Source organism: Cibotium barometz, chromosome 3 (genome assembly GCF_041138505.1).
Source record: "Cibotium barometz isolate CiBa-2024 chromosome 3, ASM4113850v1, whole genome shotgun sequence".
NCBI lineage: Eukaryota > Viridiplantae > Streptophyta > Polypodiopsida > Cyatheales > Cibotiaceae > Cibotium > Cibotium barometz.
Genome location: NC_141048.1, coordinates 69,801,306 through 69,821,807, shown reverse-complemented (window position 1 = coordinate 69,821,807; position 20,502 = coordinate 69,801,306). Strand labels below are relative to the sequence as shown.

General features: G+C 43.6%; 2 protein-coding genes across 7 annotated transcripts in view; one reads left to right on the top strand and one right to left on the bottom strand.

The window, feature by feature from the left end:
• The window catches only part of LOC147640479 (uncharacterized), a 30,786-nt gene extending 14,575 nt beyond the window's left edge, over window positions 1–16,211 (top strand). Inside the window, exons 3-10 of one of the 2 annotated variants that reach the window (XM_086781098.1) lie at window positions 10,347–10,384; window positions 10,499–10,607; window positions 10,899–10,922; window positions 11,014–11,082; window positions 12,059–12,127; window positions 15,018–15,099; window positions 15,195–15,267; window positions 15,349–16,211. In XM_086781098.1, the coding sequence (XP_086637224.1) occupies window positions 10,347–10,384; window positions 10,499–10,607; window positions 10,899–10,922; window positions 11,014–11,082; window positions 12,059–12,127; window positions 15,018–15,099; window positions 15,195–15,267; window positions 15,349–15,868 (984 nt within the window). In that variant the 3' untranslated portion in view covers window positions 15,869–16,211. Of the gene's footprint in view, window positions 1–10,346; window positions 10,385–10,498; window positions 10,608–10,898; window positions 10,923–11,007; window positions 11,083–12,058; window positions 12,128–15,017; window positions 15,100–15,194; window positions 15,268–15,348 lie in introns of both variants that reach the window. The other variant, XM_086781091.1, reaches the window with a different exon arrangement.
• A 1,255-nt stretch (window positions 16,212–17,466) lies between these two features.
• On the bottom strand, window positions 17,467–20,146 carry LOC147640478 (protein yippee-like). Of its 5 annotated transcripts, none has more exons than XM_086781118.1 (6): window positions 19,841–20,136; window positions 19,526–19,742; window positions 18,762–18,805; window positions 18,144–18,252; window positions 17,950–18,005; window positions 17,467–17,828 (listed from the first exon to the last, which is right to left on the bottom strand). In XM_086781118.1, exons 2-6 carry the CDS (start codon window positions 19,619–19,621, stop codon window positions 17,750–17,752), a joined length of 384 nt encoding a protein of 127 aa, XP_086637244.1. In that variant the 5' UTR covers window positions 19,622–19,742; window positions 19,841–20,136; the 3' UTR covers window positions 17,467–17,749. The 5 variants fall into 5 exon arrangements, with proteins under 5 accessions (XP_086637244.1, XP_086637236.1, XP_086637259.1 ...); XM_086781110.1 differs by having other exon boundaries at window positions 19,526–19,771; window positions 19,867–20,136; XM_086781133.1 differs by lacking the exon at window positions 18,762–18,805 and having other exon boundaries at window positions 19,841–20,146.
• Window positions 20,147–20,502: the final 356 nt, after the last annotated feature.

The window sequence follows — 20,502 nt, the reverse complement described above, 5'->3', positions numbered from 1 at the left end:
GCCTATACCGCGAACAGTGAAACAACTTCGTTCTTTTCTCGGTTTTAATGTGTTTCTTCGAAAATTTGTACGGAAGTACTTTCAGCTCACACTATCGATGACCGACTTATGATGGGGAGAAACTAGAATTAGGGTTTAGAGATCATTCATGGGAGACATACACAGAGAAGCAAGGGAGAGAGAGAGAGAGAGTTGTGGGGATAAGTCAACTCATGAAAAGCATGAGAGTGTGACTCCCCTATCACACATGTATATTGCACTAGTACACATAGTGCACTTAGTACATTAAAAGTACTAAGTGTACTATGTACTATAACTTATGGGCTTGTACACACTATAAGGGTGGGCATAACGCCTTTACCCCAACAACCTCCCACTTAAAGGCAAAGTGCCCTTAAGTAAAGGAAAAGAAAAAATCAGCATGTACATGATAATATACAAGGCCATATCAAGGCTGAAAATGGCCTCATCCAATGCCCATCAAGTGTCTGCAATGAGCAAACCGCTCCGGAGGCAAACTCTTCGTCAACAGATCAGCCGGGTTGTCATCCGTGTGAATCTTAACAAGCTGAATTTGCTTGTTCTCTATCACCTCTCTGATGAAGTGATACTTCACATCCACATGCTTCGTCTTTGCATGAAAGACAGGGTTCTTTGCCAACTGGATGGCACTCTGACTGTCACAATGCAACAATGGAATATCCCCTGTATAACCCAAATCAACCACTAACCGAGATAGCCATAATGCCTCCTTGCAAGCCTCTGTGGCTGCAATATACTCGGCCTCTGTAGTAGATAAGGCAGTGCACTTCTGCATCCTGGATATCCATGACACAGCACCTCCTGTGAATGTAAATACATAACCGGTAGTAGACTTCCGGTTATCTGGATGACCGGCATAATCCGAATCCGTGTAACCATGCACTAATGCATTCTGTTTGCCAAAGCAAATGCACAAATCCTGTGTGCCCTTTAGGTATCTCATGACACCTTTCACTGCTTCCCAATGCTTCTTGCCAGGGTTGGCCATGTATCTAGAAACCACTCCCACTGCAAATGCAATGTCCGGCCTAGTAGCAACCATGGCATACATGAGACTGCCACAAGCTGAAGCATACGGAATCTTGGCCATATCAGCCCTGTCTCTATCTGACTGTGGGCTGTCCATAGCACTGAGTTTCACATAAGGAGGCAAAGGAGTACTAGCTTTCTTCCCCCCGTCCATATTGAACCTCTGCAAGACTTTGCCAATGTATTCCTTCTGAGACAAATACAACACATGCTGATTTCTGTCCCGAAGTATCCGCATACCCAAAATGTGATTTGCATCACCCAAATCCTTCATATCAAAGGTTTGATGCAGCCTCTGCTTTAAGGCATCCATCTCTTTACGAGATTTTCCGGCAATCAACATATCATCAACATACAAAATGAGAATCAAGAGACTGCCATCCAAAGCTTTCTTGGTGTACAAGCAGTGATCTATGTCACTTCTCCTGAATTTCTGAGATTTCATGAATGTATCAAATTTATGATACCATTCTCTTGGTGCCTGTTTGAGCCCATAAAGACTCTTTTTCAGCTTGCATACAAGCTTCTCCTTTCCACTCACTGCATAACCCTCTGGCTGCTGCATATATATCTCCTCATGGAGATCACCGTGAAGAAAAGCAGTCTTCACATCCATCTGAATCAAGTCCAGATCATCATGTGCAACCAAAGCCAACACAGCTCTAAGTGTGGTCATTTTGACCACTGGAGAGAAGATCTCATCAAAGTCCACACCATATTCCTGCTTGAAGCCCTTAGCCACTAACCTGGCTTTGTATCTTGGCTTAGCATCTGATGCAACTTTGAGCCTGTATACCCACTTGCATGGCAAAACCTTCTTGCCTGCAGGCAAAGACACCAATTTCCATGTTCCATTTTTATGCAGAGAATCCATCTCTGACTTCATGGCACGCTCCCATAGAGCTTTGTCTGCCCTCTGTAAAGCCTCTTTGTAACATGAGGGCTCCCCACAGTCAGTAAGCATCAAATAGTCAACCCCTGGAACAAACCTGTCAGGGACTTTGGAGGGTCTAGTGGACCTCCGTACCCAATGACCATCATTTGCAGGTTGCTGTCCAGCCTGCATATCACCCATTGGTGGCTCCTGTTCCATGCCATAAGGCTGAAAAATCATGCCCGGTATATCCTCCAACTGTGGTATATCCATAGGGATATCTTCTGCCATATCTGGCTGTCCATTTGGACCATTTTCAGCACCATTTAAGGGCTGGTTTTCCTGCTGTAATGGCTGATTTACAGCCCTTTGTTGTTGTCCATGATGTCCATCATCATCAAAGATGACTCTGCCAGGCTCCTGTTGCCTTGCAGGCTCCTTATACATGCATGTTTCATCAAAAATGACATCATTGCTGCGTATGATCTTTCTATTCATGGGATCCCAAAGTCTATACCCCATTTCACCTCTGTCACCATATCCTAGGAATATGCATTTGTGAGACTTGGGATCAAGTTTGGTGCGCATTTCCCTGCGTATGTGCACGTACGCAACGCAACCAAACACTCTCAAGTGCTTGTATGACGGAGGCTTTCCTGTCCATACTTCTTCTGGCACTTTCCCACCAAGCCTCGTGTTAGGTGACCTATTTATAAGGTGTACGGTTGTCATAACAGCTTCAGCCCAAAAACCATGAGGTAATGCAGCATGTGACAACATAGAACGGACCTTCTCCTGAATGGTCCTGTTCATCCTCTCTGCTGTCCCGTTTTGTGGAGGATCATAAGGAGTAGAGAGCTCCCTCTTGATGCCTTTAGCATCACAAAAGTCCTGAAACTGTTTGGACATATACTCTCCACCGTTGTCGGAACGCAAAGCCTTCAGTGTTTTGCCAGTTTGATTCTCAACAAGAGCAACAAACTTCTCAAACACTGAGAATGTATCACTCTTCAAGCGAAGAGGATAGACCCACACCTTGCGTGTGGCATCATCTATAAAAGACACAAAATATTTTGCCCCTCCCAAAGAAAGCTGAGGCATCTCACATACATCTGTATGCACAAGCTCTAACTGAGCATCTTTCTGTCCAAGAGCTTTCTTGTGGGGGCACTGTAGTTGCCTACCATATATACAATGCTCACAAAACTGAAAACTTGAAAACTTTAGAGAAGGCAAGTAACCCAAACGAGACAATTGCTCCATTCCCTTGACACTCATGTGTCCCAACCGGCTATGCCACATAGAAATTTCCGGCAGCTCGGTTGCATTTACATTAGCATGGTGACAAACACCTGCATGCATGAAATAAAGAGTGTCCACCTTAGAGCCTCTGGCAACAACCAGTGAGCCCTTACTAATCTTCCACTTTCCACTACCAAATGTGGTAACATAATCAGCATCATCAAGCTGTCCAGTAGAAAGCAGATTCTTCTTGATCTCAGGCACATGCCTGACATCATGGAGCATAAGCTGTGAGCCATCTGAAAATACAAGCCTCACATCACCTCTGCCAAGAATTTTGCATGCATGGTTATCACCCAAATAAACCACTCCTTCATTGCCAGCAGTGTACCTGACAAACAAGTCTCTGCAACCTGTGACATGAAAGGAGGCACCTGAATCAATGATCCATGAGTGCATACCATGACCACCTGTAAGAAGTGAATGGGCATCAAGTGAAGACGTAAAGAGGACCTCATCCTCACTGCCACCTGCATGTGACACATTGATTTCTTCGATCTTGACTCCACTTTTGCCCTTTGGCTTTACATCTTTGGCTTCATCCTTCTCTTTGTCTTTGCCTTTTCCCTTTTCTTTCTGATCATTTTTCCATTTGTAGCATTGCTTTTTAATGTGTCCCTTCTTGCCACAATAATGGCATTCCAAATCCTTTTTGGAGCGAGACTTGCTCCTTCCCCTTTCTTGGCTTTTCCCCCTTTGCTGGGATCTCCCACGTGCATTCATTGCATTGGACTTTCCAACAGAGTTGTTCTTCCTGTTCATCTCTTCTTGAAGAAGAGCACCCTCAACATCTGCATATGACAGCATAGCATGCGAATTACTAGTGGCTGTCCTGAATGTGTCCCAACTCTCTGGCAAAGTGCATAACAAAAAAGTGGCTTTGAACTCATCGTCCATTGCCAACTTTTGATTTATAACCTGGCTGACAATACCATTAAACTCATTGAGATGGGCTGTCATAGAAGCCCCTTCCTTCATCTGAAGGCCTATGAGTTTCTTCAACCAATACACTTTGCTTGAGGCACTTTGTTGGGCATACAAGTCCTGCAATCTCTGCCACATTCCCCAAGCTGTCTTCTCTTCACGAATGCTGAAAAGTAATGAGTCTGACACAGACAACATGATAGTAGATCTTGCCAGCTCATCCATATCTTCCCACTCTTCAGCCGTAAGAGAAGCGGGCATCACACCCCTTTCTTTGATAGGCTTATGTTGCTTTTTCTGAAGCAACACATTGTAGCACTGGGTTTGCCAAATATCATAATTATGCGAGCCTTCAAGCTTCTTGATGTGAAGCAATGAAGAGCTCTCACCTGTGGTTGCCATAGCAAAATGCAACCTGTAATGCCTGACTCCCTGCAAATGTGCAAACACTGCACCCTAAGCACACAAAGTGCTTACAAATGTTCTCCCAAGCTTTATCTCCCACTGCGGAAGCAAGAATGCAACTTTTCTCCCACTTTTTGTGATGAAAACACCAAAATCTGGTTGCTGCAGATTTTGGACAGCACCTTAAATGTCCTCTTTTGCCCTTCCAAAGTACTGTACAGCAGTACTAAGCGCTCTCCAATGATGTACCAAACCTGTACCGGCAATTTCAGCAGCTGAATTTGAACCTTTTGATCACTCAAAACAGTGTACAGCCATGCCCAAACATGCACAAAGCTGTGCCAAATCTGTACCAGCAGGTACAATAGCAATAAATGCTCTCTTGGCTGTCCAAATGAGTGAAAATCAGATTTTTACAGTCACGAACACTGCATAAAACAGTCCCGAACAGAAATTGGGCAAAAGCCCCTTGACTGCAAGCTGATTTTTGAGGATTCAAGGCATAAAAGTCTCGCCTGCTGCTTTGCCAAGCTCAACAAGCATACAAATTTGAAAAGCCCCTTGATTTGAGATCAATTTCTGATCATGCATGGTACATTGGCGCACATGAAGGCATCCAGAGTGTTCACGATGCTTCCCCCTGGCCACATATACATCAAATACATGAAAGCCCCTTGATTTACAGGCACATTGAGTGCTTGTAAGGCATCAGCACATTAACCACAGCATCAAATGCGATTGCCTGCATGCAAATCAACCAAATCGGCACAAAAGCCCCTTGATTTGCACTGCAATTTGCTGCGATTTTGCCCAAATGTGCAATTTCTCACATCATACAGCATGTATGAGTGCTTAATTGCACAATTACATCAAAAGCCCCAAATTTCGACATCCAATTTCCTGCAAATTGATCCTGATTTGACCAATTTCCTGCAAATTTATCCTGATTGTGACCAATGTCACCCAATTTTGCCAATTTTGCTCAAAAAATTGAGCAATTGGGCACCTGTACCTGCTCAATTGATTACTGTATTTGCTCAATTGCAAATCCCAAAAAAAAAATTGAAGCAGAATACCTTGAAATTTTTTTGATTTATCTTCAATTTGCAGGCTGTTGCAGGAGATGGGGGCAATTCTTGCTGCTGCAGATTGTTGGTGCAGAAAGAGTGCTGCACGATGATGATGCTGCAATTTGCTGAATTTGGTGTTGCTTGGGCTGGTCACAGATGTGGTCCTGTTTGGGAAGGCGAAGGACCCTGTCTTTGGCGTAGAGGAGAAGGTGACGTGAAGGGGCGTCTGCCAGGTGCTCCTTGCTCACCAGCGATGCTTCTGTTCGCTACGACGCTTGCACTGCTCAAGCGATCACCAGCGCCCAGTCTACGCCCAGCTTCACGATCAGCTCTACACGACGAGAGCAGCATGGCGAAAGCATCACGCACACCGCTTCGTCAACTTCTTCACTCGACTGCTTCTTCGCCCGCCTGCTTCTTCGCTCGCCTGCCTAGAGGCTTACGTGGCCTATTATTTTGACGCCTTGTAGCGCTACGAGCTCGCCTTTACCTATCGGCCTGCTTCGCCTGTGTTCAGCGCAATAGTGGCTGCCGGCCACCTTTTCCTTCCGCCCACCTGCCTGCTACTGCTGTCCTCGCTTGGCTGTTGGGCAGCTGGGGCACCCCACGCAGCTGGCTGGGCAGCAGCCAGAAAAGATACAGGCAGCTCTGTCAGAGATTCAGCAGGCGACCAGTTCAAGAAAAATTCAGCAGGCGACCAGCTCCAAGAGAGGTTCAACAGGCGACCTTGCTCTGATACCAGTTGATGGGGAGAAACTAGAATTAGGGTTTAGAGATCATTCATGGGAGACATACACAGAGAAGCAAGGGAGAGAGAGAGAGAGAGTTGTGGGGATAAGTCAACTCATGAAAAGCATGAGAGTGTGACTCCCCTATCACACATGTATATTGCACTAGTACACATAGTGCACTTAGTACATTAAAAGTACTAAGTGTACTATGTACTATAACTTATGGGCTTGTACACACTATAAGGGTGGGCATAACGCCTTTACCCCAACAACTTATTGAAAGGTCGTGGACGTAAGTCAAATCAGCCTATCACTTGGAATAACGATTTGGATATGGCCTTCAGACTTTTGAAAGATAAAGTCAAGGAAGCACCTATCTTAGCATCACCTGATCCTAGTCGGCCTTATGTTCTTGAAACTGATGCCAATGACTATGCTATCGGGGCTGCTTTATTTCAAGATGGTAGACCGGTTGCTTTTGAAAGTAAAAAGCTAGACGACACTCAATCTCGTTGGCCAACCCTTGAGAAGGAGCTTTATGCTATGATTCATGCTCTCAAGGTTTGGAGACATTATTTATATGGCTCCAAGTTTGTGGTATTGACTGATCATCAGTCAATCAAGTATGTGTGTGATGCAGATGATTTGAGAGGCAGGAAAGCTCGTTGGGCAGAGTTAATGCGAGATTTTGATTTTGAGATCCGTTATCGGAAAGGGTCCATGAATAGTATTGCAGATACGCTTAGCCGGATTAGAGAGGTGAATACTTTTTAATGACAAAATTTGTGTGTCACAGATCTCGGACATTAGGTCCAAGATTCTGAGGGAGTGTCACGACGCCCGTTTTGCTGGACACCCTGGGGTACACAGGACACTATCATTAGTGAAACACACTTTTTATTGGCCAAAGATGAAAGGGTATGTAGAAGATTATGTTCTTAAGTGTCAAATTTGTCGGGCAAATAAAGCTAAACGCTTTAGACAGGCTGGGTTGTTGCATCCGTTGCAAATCCCAGGTAATAAATGGGAAAGTATTTCCATGGATTTTATTACCGGATTGCCAAGAGCACATCAAGGCCACGATTCTTTTTCGATTGTGGTAGATCGCTTGACAAAAATGGCTAGATTTTTACCGACCCGGAAGACTATTACAGCTACGCAATTAGCACGGCAGTTTATCGAGCAATTGTTTAGACTGTACGGGTTACCGCAGGACATAGTCAGTGATAGGGACTCTAAGTTTACGAGTGATTTTTGGAAACTTGTTTTTGAGAAGTTGGAAACAACTTTGAATTTGAGTTCCTCTGATCATCCTCAATCTGATGGCCAGACTGAAAGAGTGAATCAGATTTTGGAGGATATGCTTCGAGCATATGTATCCAAAAGACAGAGTTCATGGGAGGATTATCTTCCTATGTTAGAATTTGCATATAACAGTACTAAGCATACGAGTACAGGGTTTAGTCCTTTCATGCTTATGTATGGTTTTCAACCAAGATCACCTGTTACAGTAGGATTCTCATGACTTCAGCATGATGCAGCACGTAATTTTTTGCAAGATATGCAGGAAATGTTACAAGTTGCGAAGGAATCTATTAGAAGTGCTCAAGACCGAGACAGGTTTTATTCTAATAGACATCGTTCACCTAGAGAGTTCTCTGAAGGAACGATGGTGTATTTGCGAGTTCCGAAAGATTCCGAGACTTTACGGACAGGTAGATCTCCGAAATTATCCCCTAGATACTGTGGACCATTTCGTATTACACGACGGATTGGTTCAGTTGCATATGAATTGGATTTGCCTTCTCATGTGAAAGTTCATCCTGTATTTCATGTCAGTAGACTTAAGGAAGTACTGGGTGGAGCAGATTAGTTAGTTACTCCTCAAGAAATTATAGATGTCGAGGATATGACATTTGTTCCGTACGAACCTGAAAAGATTCTTGGATTTCGTGAACGAAGATTGCGTAATACGCTTATCACGGAATACAAGATCAAGTGGAAGGATCGTGTTGAGGAGGATGCTACATGGGACACATTGACTACTCTTCGGAGAGATTACCCTAGCTTTTTAGTGAGCTCAGGAGTGAGCTCTTAGAGGAAGGGGAGTATGTCATGTGCACATTGTGTATCTACCGTGTGCTATACGCATGCAAGACTAGTTTCGAGGTTTGGGGAAACTTGGAACTAGGTAGGCTGATTGACGAGCTGAGTTAGGGAAATACTAACGGGCGGGCACCCAAGTCTGGACGGGCGGGCGGCCAAGTGTGGACGCCCGATGACCGGCCAAGAGCCTATAAAAGGGTGGCCAAGGTTAGTTATTGTTGTATGATAGAGATTCTCGCGAGTTTGTGAGGGCTCTATGGTCTTGGAGCCTGGATCTAGTGCAGACATGCACCTGCCTTACGCAGCCGAGGCCGGCAGCAATCTCGAGGCCCGCGAGGGCAGCTTCGTGGCGGTATGGGACGTCGCGAGGAGGAGATTGGTCGGTACGTCATCCTAGTTAGCTCAGCTCGTGGTTCGGTGGGGACAGCCAAGACTGTGGGCTCGCCCACGGCTGTCATGGTTGGGAGGTGAGTCAGGCCTGCATCCCCTTGCTTGTTTGTTTGCAGGATTCGAGTTTCGAACCAAGATCGATCACGAGGGGATCCGTGGGGATTTGACATGCCCACTTTTAAATGAATGTGAACTTACAACCTTATAAAATGAAAGGTTAGAATTAAAACTATTAAACCAACAAGTGCAATACACTTACCACCTGTTCACATGCAACAAAACTTGTCAGAAGACAGAGCAAACTTCACAACTCACTGGCAGGCGTTCCCGCTCAGTAAGTGACACGTCAAGCAAGCAAACACAAGAATACAAGTCATGCGAAAACAGTTTCAAACATGCAAAACATGAGTGCATGTGCAAACAGTATCATGGACATATCTCCCGTTCATGGAACAAGTACAAAATATCTGTCGGGCACAAAAATGGCACGACATAATACATAAATCCTGGTCTTCCTATGGAGTGACAGTCCCATAGGTAAAACACAGTTCCAGGCACGAGCCTCCCTATGGAGTGACAGTCCCATAGGCAAGACACGGCACAAATACTGGCTCTTTCATGGCGTGACAATCCCATGGATAGAACACAGTCCAGGTCATACACGGGTGGCACCAGTCTGGCTCCCGTCCATACGACACCATCCTGCTAACACACGGGTGGCACCAGTTTGGCTCCCGTCTATGTTAAGCAAAAATACTGGCCTCTTCACATGAGACACCGGCCTGGCCTCAAGTGAACAAGACACAAATCTGGAGATGGACCAAATGGTCGGCCAATTGGTGACAGGCACGGGTTCTTAGCTTATCTTCAACAAAACAACAAATTCTTGTGTAAATCTTGTGTAAAATCTTGAGAAAATCTGAAAATAAACAAAAGAGAGAGAGTAGATAGAGAAGACACCACACTAGGGGCCCGAATAGCCGTGGGCTGACCCCCAGAGACCATCAATGTCTATGCAAATCCTCTTTGAAAATCACATGACGATGTTACCATGATTGAAATCATCTAGGGAATCTTCTAATCCATGTATGTGTTGTTATACCCTGATTGAGGCCATTAGGCAATCATTTTACTCTAGTTGAGCTATCAAGGTAATGTTCACTATAGTCAAAATCTTAGGTTATCCTTTATTTAATTGAAATCAAGAACAGCTTAGCAATATGTTCCCTTGGTTGAACTTGTAATGTGATTTTACCCTTACTAAATCTATGAATGTCTATGCATCGTTCCCCTTATTTTATATCATCCAGTGATCAGAGTTCACTATAAAGGTAATTACCCTGGTTGAAATCATAACTGTCTTTGTCATTCCTCAACACAAGCACTGATTGATAACTCTTGGTCTCACTGATAATACCCCCCCCCCCCCCCCCGCCCCCCACACACACACACACCTCCATCTCCTCATTTCAGGAATTGGTCACCTTGAAGAAGACACTGTCAGAAAAGGAGTATCCTTGTGAGAGAAAAGACTTTGTTGGATTATCTTTACATGTCTGGTTGCACAATGAGCAGCAGTTGTTATGCTGTACAAAGGTGTTGCTTCCTTTACCTCGAACCAACAGGGAAATAATGGAGGTACAGAAGGTCAACATGGAGAAGCTTTGGACTAATTACTGTCGCAAAACAAAGCAGAATGAAGATATCATCCAACAGAATGCCCAACTCTACAAAGTATGTTCTTTTCATGTGAATATTTCAGCTGTTTTGTAGAAATAGTATTTAATAGAATTGAAGCATCTATGTGATTGTCTGAAGATTTAGGATTAACCTGATACTAGTACATCTTAGTAAATTAGTGATCCCCATGGCAATGTGGAAAATCCGTCACAATAACATATTGGGATGCTGAATTATAGACATATAGGGTATTGACATCACAGATTATGTTGAAATCACAATAATGTTTTTGATTCAGTCAATATCTTGAGAAAAGTTTGGTCTGTTTGTTTTCTCTGTGTACAGGACCTGATGCAGGCACGCGATAGAGTAAGCTTTCTGCATTGATAAAATTTTCAGGAATTGCATCTGCAGGAAATCAAGCTTCTGAGACACTGACCCTGAATGCTGATAGCTGCAGCTTAAGATTCTTCAGCATGAAAATGTCCAAATGGCAGCAGTTCATAAGATCTGCAAGTCTGAGCTGCAGGTATGAGAGAGAGAGAGAGAGAGAGAGAGAGAGGAGGTTATTAACGTCTATAAAGACATGAAGGGTCTAGGAGACCTGCAAAGCTTCTCAGGATTGCACCCTTCAAATGATGCCATGTCTGCACCTCATGATGCTGCATATAACCCGTACGCATGAGGCCAGCTAGCTATATCCTTATTTTGGTTGACAACTCTGCAGGCTGATACATTTTGATCATGGCTTTAGTGCAGGAGAAAATTTAAATGTCTCCCTCAGAGTATGAGCGTAGTAGGCATTTGGCATCTTTTGTCTTGACCTGCCTCAAACGATTGCCAAGTTTAGAGGGTTGTTTTCCGATGGATGCTTGGCCTCCTGGCTACATATACGAGCTTGCATCCTTAGATAAGACTGTACCTCTTTGCTGCTTCTTCCAAATTAACCATACTAAGATCTAGCAGTGTCCTTGAGATGGACCAAGTTGCTCCCTCATGCATGGCATTCATCTCCTGAGTTGGTGCATCTCTGTCAAAAATCTTGCCACCATTGCATGCTCTAACCAAGAAGAAAGTAGTGTTTGGATGGGGTGAGCGTTAGAGACATGCCTTAAACCTATTGAAGGAGAAGCTTACTACCGGACCTGTATTGGTCATTCCATATCTAGTGAAACCTACCTTTTGTGATGGAATGTGATGCAAGTGGGGATTGTATAGGGGCAGTTTTGCGACGAGAAGGACATGTGGTTGCCTTTGAGAGCCGAAGGTTGCAACATGCGGAGAAACACTTACAGGTTTATGAGAAAGAGTTCTAGCCATGATTCATGCTCTTACGTCATGGAAGCATTGTTTGCTTGGGATTGTTTTCGTGGTGAAGACGGATCATCAAAGTATGAGACGTTTTCTGACCCAAACTAAGCTTTCCGAGAGAGATGCCCCTGATCTGAGAGAGAGAGAGTTGCCTTTGTGTCTTGACTTATGATTGCTGTTTGATGTTCATGCAGCTTAAGCTTACCAAGGCAGAACAGGCGAGTTCTCTTCAAACAGTAGCAGGAACTTCAGCAATCGAGAAGGTGGTGGTTGTTTGATGAAAACACTCAATCATATAGACGTGTTTGTGCTATTAGTGTAACTTTCTTTTAATTAGCTTGGAGGCAAATTAATATATGTGACTATTAGGAGCATGGTCAGTTTCGTCGAGGCTGCTTTAAGGTCCATCCTCTCGGAGCAGAGTAGCTTCTCAGTGATGTGGACTAAATCAGAATAGATGGGCTGAGATGCTGTTGACTGACCAGCATGGAAACTAGTATACATAGTCAAATCTTCCTCATGGGAACCCATTTCAATGTTTCTAGAGAGCAAGAGGTTGAGAGTCATGTTCCTTGCTTGCTTTATAAACTCTACCTTCTAAGCTTAACCCCCCCTCTTCCTCTTCCTCTTCCCTGCCCCTGCCCCCGCCCCCAACCCCTTCCCCTTTGCAATTCTTTAGTTCACAAACTCTGTAGCGTGTCATTGAAATTTAGCTCTCGTGATTTGGAACCTTGTTACCGTTAGCAGTCATCTCATGTCTGTATATTTACACCAGGGCCTCTGTTGTGGGTGTGCCCGCCATTTAGGTGTTTTCTCATTTTTCCCCACTCCATATTTTTCCCTATTTTTTCTGCTGTGGGAGGCTGTTCTGTGCATGTCGGCTACCCCTGTATGCTGGCCGACTGCATCCTGGCTGACTGCATTTTTACTGGCCGACTGTACTTATGCTTGTTGGGTGTCATCAGGCTGCTGTCGGCTGTCTCTACAGCAGGCCGACTGCTTGTAGGGGCCATATAAAATGGCCCCTTGGCCCCCACTCATTTCATTCTTGTATTTCGGGATTCCTAGTGTATATAGTAGAGTTACACGCCTCTCTCTCTCCCTCTCTATTGGTGTATTTTTCTGCAGTGCACTTGCTCGTGTTTTCAGATTTTGTCTTCATCTCCGCTGCATATTCTGACAGTTACATGGCATGACTGATGATGTTTGATGCTATCCTCAATGAACTGAAGTGAGCATCATAGGTGAACAAACTTTCTGGTAATTTACACATCTGTCCTGTGATGCCCATGACTTTTATTCTGTGTTTATGGTTTCATTTTGGCCCCCAACCAGGGGCGCCGGAGAGAGAGATTAATGTCTACTAAAGACCCAACGGGTCTCTGAGACCAAAAGTGTTCAAAAGTTCCATGTGTGAACTAGAGATCATAAACATGGAAACAAAAAGTGCCAAAATAAAATAGGCACGCGTACTACACAAGCCCTACATGTACAATGAATAGTGATGTCAGCCAGTGAGACCAATGGAAGTTGGAACACATCATATGGCATCTTCTACTACAGTATACATGGAGACAATGTCGACCACCCCTGGTCCCAAACATCTCTGATCTCTATAGAGCATCACCCGTGAGAGGGGACCAAACCCATCCCTGAAGAGGCAACGAAATCTCTCGTGTATCTCATAATAGACTAGCATTGAAACAAATATTGCTCCTCAATCTCTTCTCTCAATGGTGGTGCATAGCTTTTGAGACCGTGATGGAGGTCTGGGAGGCGACTAGCTGGAGTTGTCTCTTGGAGTGCTGCTTCAGCATGACCTCTTTGTGACGGCAAAGCTCCAGTAAATACATGCCTAAACATCTCTGGTCCTCATACTCCATGCTCCGTGAGAGGGGGCGGAATCCTTCCCGGAAGAGACAACGAAATCTCTCTCTGATCTCATATCTGAACAAATAGTGCTTCTCATTGTCCATCTCACCAGAGGTGCATGCTTTGCATATATTTCCAGACTCAACCCTAAGGTGATGTGAAGATACCCTCAGCTGGCTAATCACTATCAGCATGGCATGCGACATGGGAGTCTGTAAGTACCCTGGGTTCTCAATGAACCCTTCCTTAGAAAGTTACTCTCTCTAAAACAAAGGTTTCGTGGTGAGTGGTGGTAGATGTCCTGCTTGTATGGAGCCCTAGCAGGTCCAGCCGAATGAGACGGTTGATCCCTTGCTGTGAGAGATCCAAAACCAGAGAATTCAGGCTGTATTGGAAGGGAGGAAGGCCGTGCCTATCAAACCAATCACACCTCAGAGTACCATGATCTGCCATGTCCATCCTGATGTAACTGTGACAACAACCTAAGGGCCAATTGGGAGACGCTCACTGTAAAATGTACATGATGATAAGTAATGGTCTGAAAGAGGGCATCTATGACCAATTGGGTGACTCCAAACTCTGCTAGCACAATCTCATGTGGTACAGATGGCTTACTCCTGATCATACGTGAGAGCTTCATCACTTGGAGCCTCTCTATGCTCTTGCAAGTTGCCTCACTGAGATCCAGTCCCGAGAAGGGGCCCCATACATTGCTGCTGGGCACACCAAGGCATCGAATAGCCAACATTTGGTGCAGGATTCATAGAAATGGGCGTGGAAACACTGCCTGTCCAGGTGGGCTAGGGATGCATATTCTCTCGCCAAACATGCATGGGCAGCTGGTCTCACGGAAAAGATTGGGCTGGTAATAGTAAACCCGAGGTCTGCAGTCCCCCAGGGCTCCCCTGTATGAGAAAGATAGGCTAGATAGATGTAACCTGATATGATGTGTTGAAGACCATGACCATGGTTTTACTGATATTGACCATCAGGTCTCTCTTGTCACAAAACCTCTACAGGGCATCCAAAAGTCTCTGCAATCCCTTTGCAGAAGCTGAGGTAAGAATGACATCATTTGCTTATAAGAGAATGGGCAGCCAGTCGCGAGCCTGCACCCCCAAATCTGTCCACAAAGTGTAAGATCTCATCAATATGCAAACCAAATAGTGTGGAAGAGAGTAGGCAGCCCTGTTTGACCCCCGTGTTACCACGGATATCCCGAGAGAGAGAGAGAGAGAGAGAGAGAGAGAGAGAGAGACTTATAGCTGCTGTTAACATCAGGCTCCATCTGATAAGCAAGCGACTGTTTCAAATGTGCTTACAAAACTTGCAGAGTCAAGAGCTCGTAGAGCTGTCAGCACTTGTAAGTTGTTTGTAAATTCACTTGTGCGCTTGGGTCTGATTGCAGTTGCACCTCTGTTGTATGCATACTCACACCACTTATGCTTGCTTGCGCAGGTGAAGGATCTAGTGATGTGTCCTTTGATTCTATAAAAGGTAGTGAAGAACCGGAGCGTCCTATTACTTGCAGGTAGTGTGCTTTTATCCCCCACCTCTTCAGTTTTGCTTACATTTATATGATGAAGTGCATGTGCTCAATTATGGTTTTCAGATCAACGCTTAGACGAAGAGAGAGTCTAAGCTACAAGGAACCTTCTTTGAAAGTGAAGCTGAGGCAGCCCGAAGGAATGTCAAGTCAGGTCAATCCTTGCAGTAATCGGCGCGAGAACCCAATCCTTGGTCTCGACAAAGTAAGCGAAGAACAAGAGTCCAGCATTGCTTCTGCTGTGATCCCATGCATTTTAGAAGCCCAAATGACAGAAAAAAGCTCACCTTCATTCTCGGAATCAGTTTCCCAGCCTAATAAAACGACTCTCTCAACTGCTACCTTTGTTAACATGGTTCAAGATCAAACACACTCTATGGAATCTACCTTACTTTTGCTATCTGAGGAGAGTTCAAGTGCTCCAATTGTAACCCTTCTGGAAGTGGGCAAAGAACAGACAATGCCAATGGCGGACTCTCATTCTCCAGAAAAAACCTTAACTGGAAGACCTTGCAGGCGATCTGTAAGCTGTGTCAGTTCTTACAAAGAAGCCCCATTAAATACTAAGATGAGAAGGCCTGATTGAGAACCTACAGGTGGCACTCTACTTCATAGCTTCCTGCCTTGTCTATATTGTGCCATTCTTTGTTCATGACTGGCAATCAAGCAGCTGCTTGCTCATTTTGGGCTGTGTAAGTTTTTTCATGTGCTGTATGTCTATAGGGAGGAAACTCAAGCAGAGGTCTGTCTGAATTAACGAGTTTGGTTTTTTAATTAGTGCAATCTGCATTGGATAAGATTCATGTAGTTTGAGAAAGTATGGTAGTGTAGTTCCTGTAAGTGTCCCTTTTGAGAAATGGTCCTGCATTCAGTGACTGAGTTCAGTTTGTAACTACAGGAAGCTATCGCAATTATATAGTTTGTTTCAATTGCTTTGCTCAAAGAGCAACGATGTCCATTGTTTTGTTTTTTTTTGGGGTCACTGCTGAGCGTTTATGTGAAAAGCCAGTTCAGATTTGGTTCCCTTTTGGAATGTGTCCAAGCAGTAGATTGATATTAGTTCCAAAATATGGGTAGCAAAGGATCTTGATAGCTTATACTTAAGCACTAACATTGACATAATCCCTAAGTCAGGCGAAGCTGAAAGTGCTGTGCTAAGACCACATTAGTTGAAATGATACTGTACTAAGAGAGAAGAGAGTGCATGGTCTTTGATCTTTTAAAGAAGCAGATGACATAATCGCCAAATCAGAGGAGAAGCTGAAAGTGTTGTGCTCAGACCACATTAGTTGAAATGATATTGTACTAAGGGAGAAGAGACTGCATGATCTTTTATCTTTTTAAAGAAGAATACCCTCAAGATGATCATGGAAGAAAAGGGGGAAGGCCTCATTTGTTTGCTTTCTCTTGTTTGTCCTTACATCTTAACATTCTATAGAAGAGACAGCAGATGAAAAGGTTCCTCTTCAGGTATTTGTCTAGAGGCACTTTCTAATGTTTATTGGTTGAGGTCGAAGTGAGTGGGTAAAAGACTGTTAATTGGTTGAACTTGAGGTGAGTTGATAAAAAGCCTGAAGTTAGTAAAACCTGCATGAATTGATGATGTCATCTCTTTGAGAGTTGAAGCCAAGTCACTTATGGTGTCCACACGACAAGGGGTGAAGTGTCATGGTTTGATGGTTATCTTGACAATGATAAATAAACAGACCCACACAACTTTTAAGATTCAGACTAAATATGCTATAAACTAGAGGCATTCAAGCAATTTCTTTGAACAATAAACGACCAACTATCTATAAACCAAACCCGTGGTAGGCACATGTCAAAAACAACCCATGTAGACCCAAGGCTTTGAGCATTATTATCAATCTGGTCTAGCTGTCTGAAAAAACTGAGGTCTGAAAAAGCTCACAAATAATGAACCCTAATACAAATCCCAAGACAAGTGGTTGTCTAAATATATTGAATTCTAAAATCTTATTTTGCTTTAAAGATTTGAAACAAAAATACAACACTGCTATGCATATGCATTTTAAATTTAAGGTTCAATTTGCATGTTAAAACGCACACTTACACAACCTAGCATCCAGCTCTCCTACCTCTATGAGATAGGGGCAAATATGATTTTAACCACAATATAATATCCTATTCTTCTAAAAGACTGAACTAACATGCAACAATAGGAAATCAAGAGTGAGCTATTGATTACTAGCTCCTTTGACTACTCACACCGTAAAGGTACTGCAAAGTTAGATTTCTAAACATGCACACACAAGAACTGACTTGACTATTGAAATTTAAGGTAGCACGATTTAAGAAACAATCAAGGAGAGCATAATGAAACTGCTTGGTTACTTTTGAAGCCAGCAGCTACATGCAATTCACCTAGAGTTGTTTGATTGCAGGACGCTGTATTTACACAGACTTCTTTGCACTGATTTGCAATGCAAAGAGTTCATGATGCAGACTATGCATCATCGGCATCACTACTGGTAGGATTTGCTTCCGAGTGGAACTCGCTAGTATCACCACCTGCCATCCTTGCCCTACATCAAACAAGTTGCGTGACATGAGCTGTGTACAGGCTACCAGTAAAAGTACATATATTGTTTCAGTAATTCTACATGAAGCTGGACATGTAATCAAACAGATGAAAAGGCATGATACCGTTCCAGTATGAATTTCCCTTCCTTGTATTTCTGGCTTTTTTCATATGCTCTCTCCTGCAACAATGCAAGATGGCACCACCTATTATAAGCTTGATGAGATTTTTCCAATTTTACATCGTTTTTGGTGTAATTACAAGCAATTAGCATAGCTGGTCCATCTGAAGGGCATATTATCAAGCTTTGATGACTTACATATTTCCATCCAACAATTTGATGACAAGAGTTGCAATAAATATCAGACACTGTATGCATCCCCGTTGTCATCATTCGATCCTCTTTGGGTCCTGCTGAAACATTGACTCTGTGAAATCAAAACGTTAAGGGTCAACAATCTGTGTAATGGGCCCCTCCAAATTGGAGTAGAAGCTGCCGCATATCACAAACTTGTGTATGGTAATAAACATGAGGTCTGTTATACATCTCTTGAAGATAAATATATACCGTCTCATGTAATTATATTTAACGACCCTAATGTAAGCCAAAGACAGTAGAAGCTAATAAACATTACACCTCGAGTGAATGTAAACACTATAATCATACCGATTATAAAAATTCCTCTAAGCGACACATCAATAATCAAAACTTACCCAGGCAGTCTAAAACACTTTACAAATGAATAAACACAGCAAGATTGAAACCCTACAGATCGCATGAAGAGTTCCCTGATTGATTTGACATAACAACACAAGCCATTGTGTGAACACCATACTTCCACTTAATGCCTGATAGTAATATATGTAAAACACACTCATAACAATCTACTACTCAAGGAATTTTGGACAAATATATTATGTTGGTAGGAGAGCTTACACTGTATTGAACAGGTAAGCCTTCCCTTGTCGGCAATGAAACGCCTGGAACAAGGAGACTCACATTAAGGTGATTCATTCTGGGCTGGGAATCGTGTTTAACACTTGATTGATGTGTTTGTAACATCAGAAAACCTTTCGTGTTTCACAAATCTTACAATTAAGATGAAGCCGTCACAAAACAAGCCTCACATAAATCACACAAATGAATTAATTAAGATTGCAGCATGAATCGTAGTGCAGTTAGTTTTTAACATAAATAATTAACAACTTGAGTGGGACTAAAAGTGGGACCTTACACGGAGAACAAGTTCTACAAGTGCCTCAAGTCATCTTCTAGTGCGATGGACCAGCCATGCATTGCACCCACCCAACATCCAATAGAGCATGAAGGCTCATAATACTGTGTATATAAGTAGATAGTACAAGGCAGTCATATCTTGATGTATTACATGGCTGCTTCAGGAAATGCTGGTGAAACAAGTCCAGGGCGGGCTAGGCAACACCACAGATATATATGTATGTATGTGCAATCATACCTCATGCATGTAGGTACAAAACTCGAGCAACACATAAGCACACGTGACACATGTAAATACATTCACAAACAAACATGATTGTACTGATCTCTCTCTCTCTCTCACACACACACACACACTCAATCACAAGCATTACTAATCACAAACACATGCATGCATACATATGCATGTGGATGCATACAAATCATGTGTGGCTGGGCTTTGTTTTGGGTGATGAGAAGCGTACCCTGGAAACCAGATCCTCACTGTTTGCGAGATGGCTGCGGCAGAAACGGCAGCTGTAAATCCGGCCATCCAGATACACCAAGAAAAGCCTCCCCATTTCTCTTTCTCTAAAATAATGTCTCGCCCCTTCTACCCCCCAAAGAAAGGCCCTTCTACCCTTCTCTAAAATAATGTCTCGCCCCTTCTTCCCTCTCCCCCGAAAGAAAGGCCCTCTTATTCTACAAACATTTACAGCATTTAGTATGCCCTGCATCAGAAAGCGCAAAATCAATTCTCAAAATGCATAGACAAAACTGGTGGGTATGCCGAATTCTACCTTAAATTGGGAGAGGAAAAGGGAACCTGTGCCAAGGGTGAAACGAAATTATCAAAAGAAGCAAGGGCCCTCGCCGTTGTTGGAGATGCGGGCCATTGCTACTCTTTAAGAGTCGTTTGGATACGTGGAAGAGGAATCGCTAGTGCTCAGTCGGAATAAGCACAACACACGCCATAGCCCAAGAGAGAGGCAAGCAGAGGTAAAACAGAATGAAGAAGTCAATGGCGATCAGCGCCGAATGATAATAGGTAAGGGAAGATGATGATCATTGATAATAGGCAAGGGGAGATGATGATGATGGTTGAAAAGGAGATCATGGTGATGATGATGGTGGTGGCGTAGTGAAGTAAAGGCACGCACATTAGGATAAAGTGGCCGGCCAAGGTAAAATGCCACTAATATTTCAAAAAGCAAAAATAAAAAATTGCCCTTTGAACAATTTGTAACAGCGAAATACATTTTTAAAGAGACTAGTAGACGAACAAAAAAGGCTAGCAACGAATCAGCAGCAACCACCTCAGCAAACGTCTGTAGAAAAGTGTTCCACGTGTTCTAAAACTGGTGGGGTCGAAGAGCTGCTGCCTCGGGCCTTAGCCCTCACATATCCTTATCTAGAATAGGACAGCGATCAACAAGAGTGTGAGAGAGAGAGATGGCTTCAT

What these genes read in the sequence shown, in the direction of transcription:
- LOC147640478 (XM_086781118.1), bottom strand. Translation starts at nt 19,621, where the DNA reads ATGGGGAGGCTTTTCTTGGTGTATCTGGATGGCCGGATTTACAGCTGC. An exon ending in GTGAGGATCTGGTTTCCAGG is followed by an intron (nt 18,806 to 19,525) that starts GTACGCTTCTCA and finishes TCCTTGTTCCAG; the next exon opens with GCGTTTCATTGCCGACAAGG. An exon ending in AAATTGTTGGATGGAAATAT is followed by an intron (nt 18,006 to 18,143) that starts GTAAGTCATCAA and finishes GCATTGTTGCAG; the next exon opens with GAGAGAGCATATGAAAAAAG.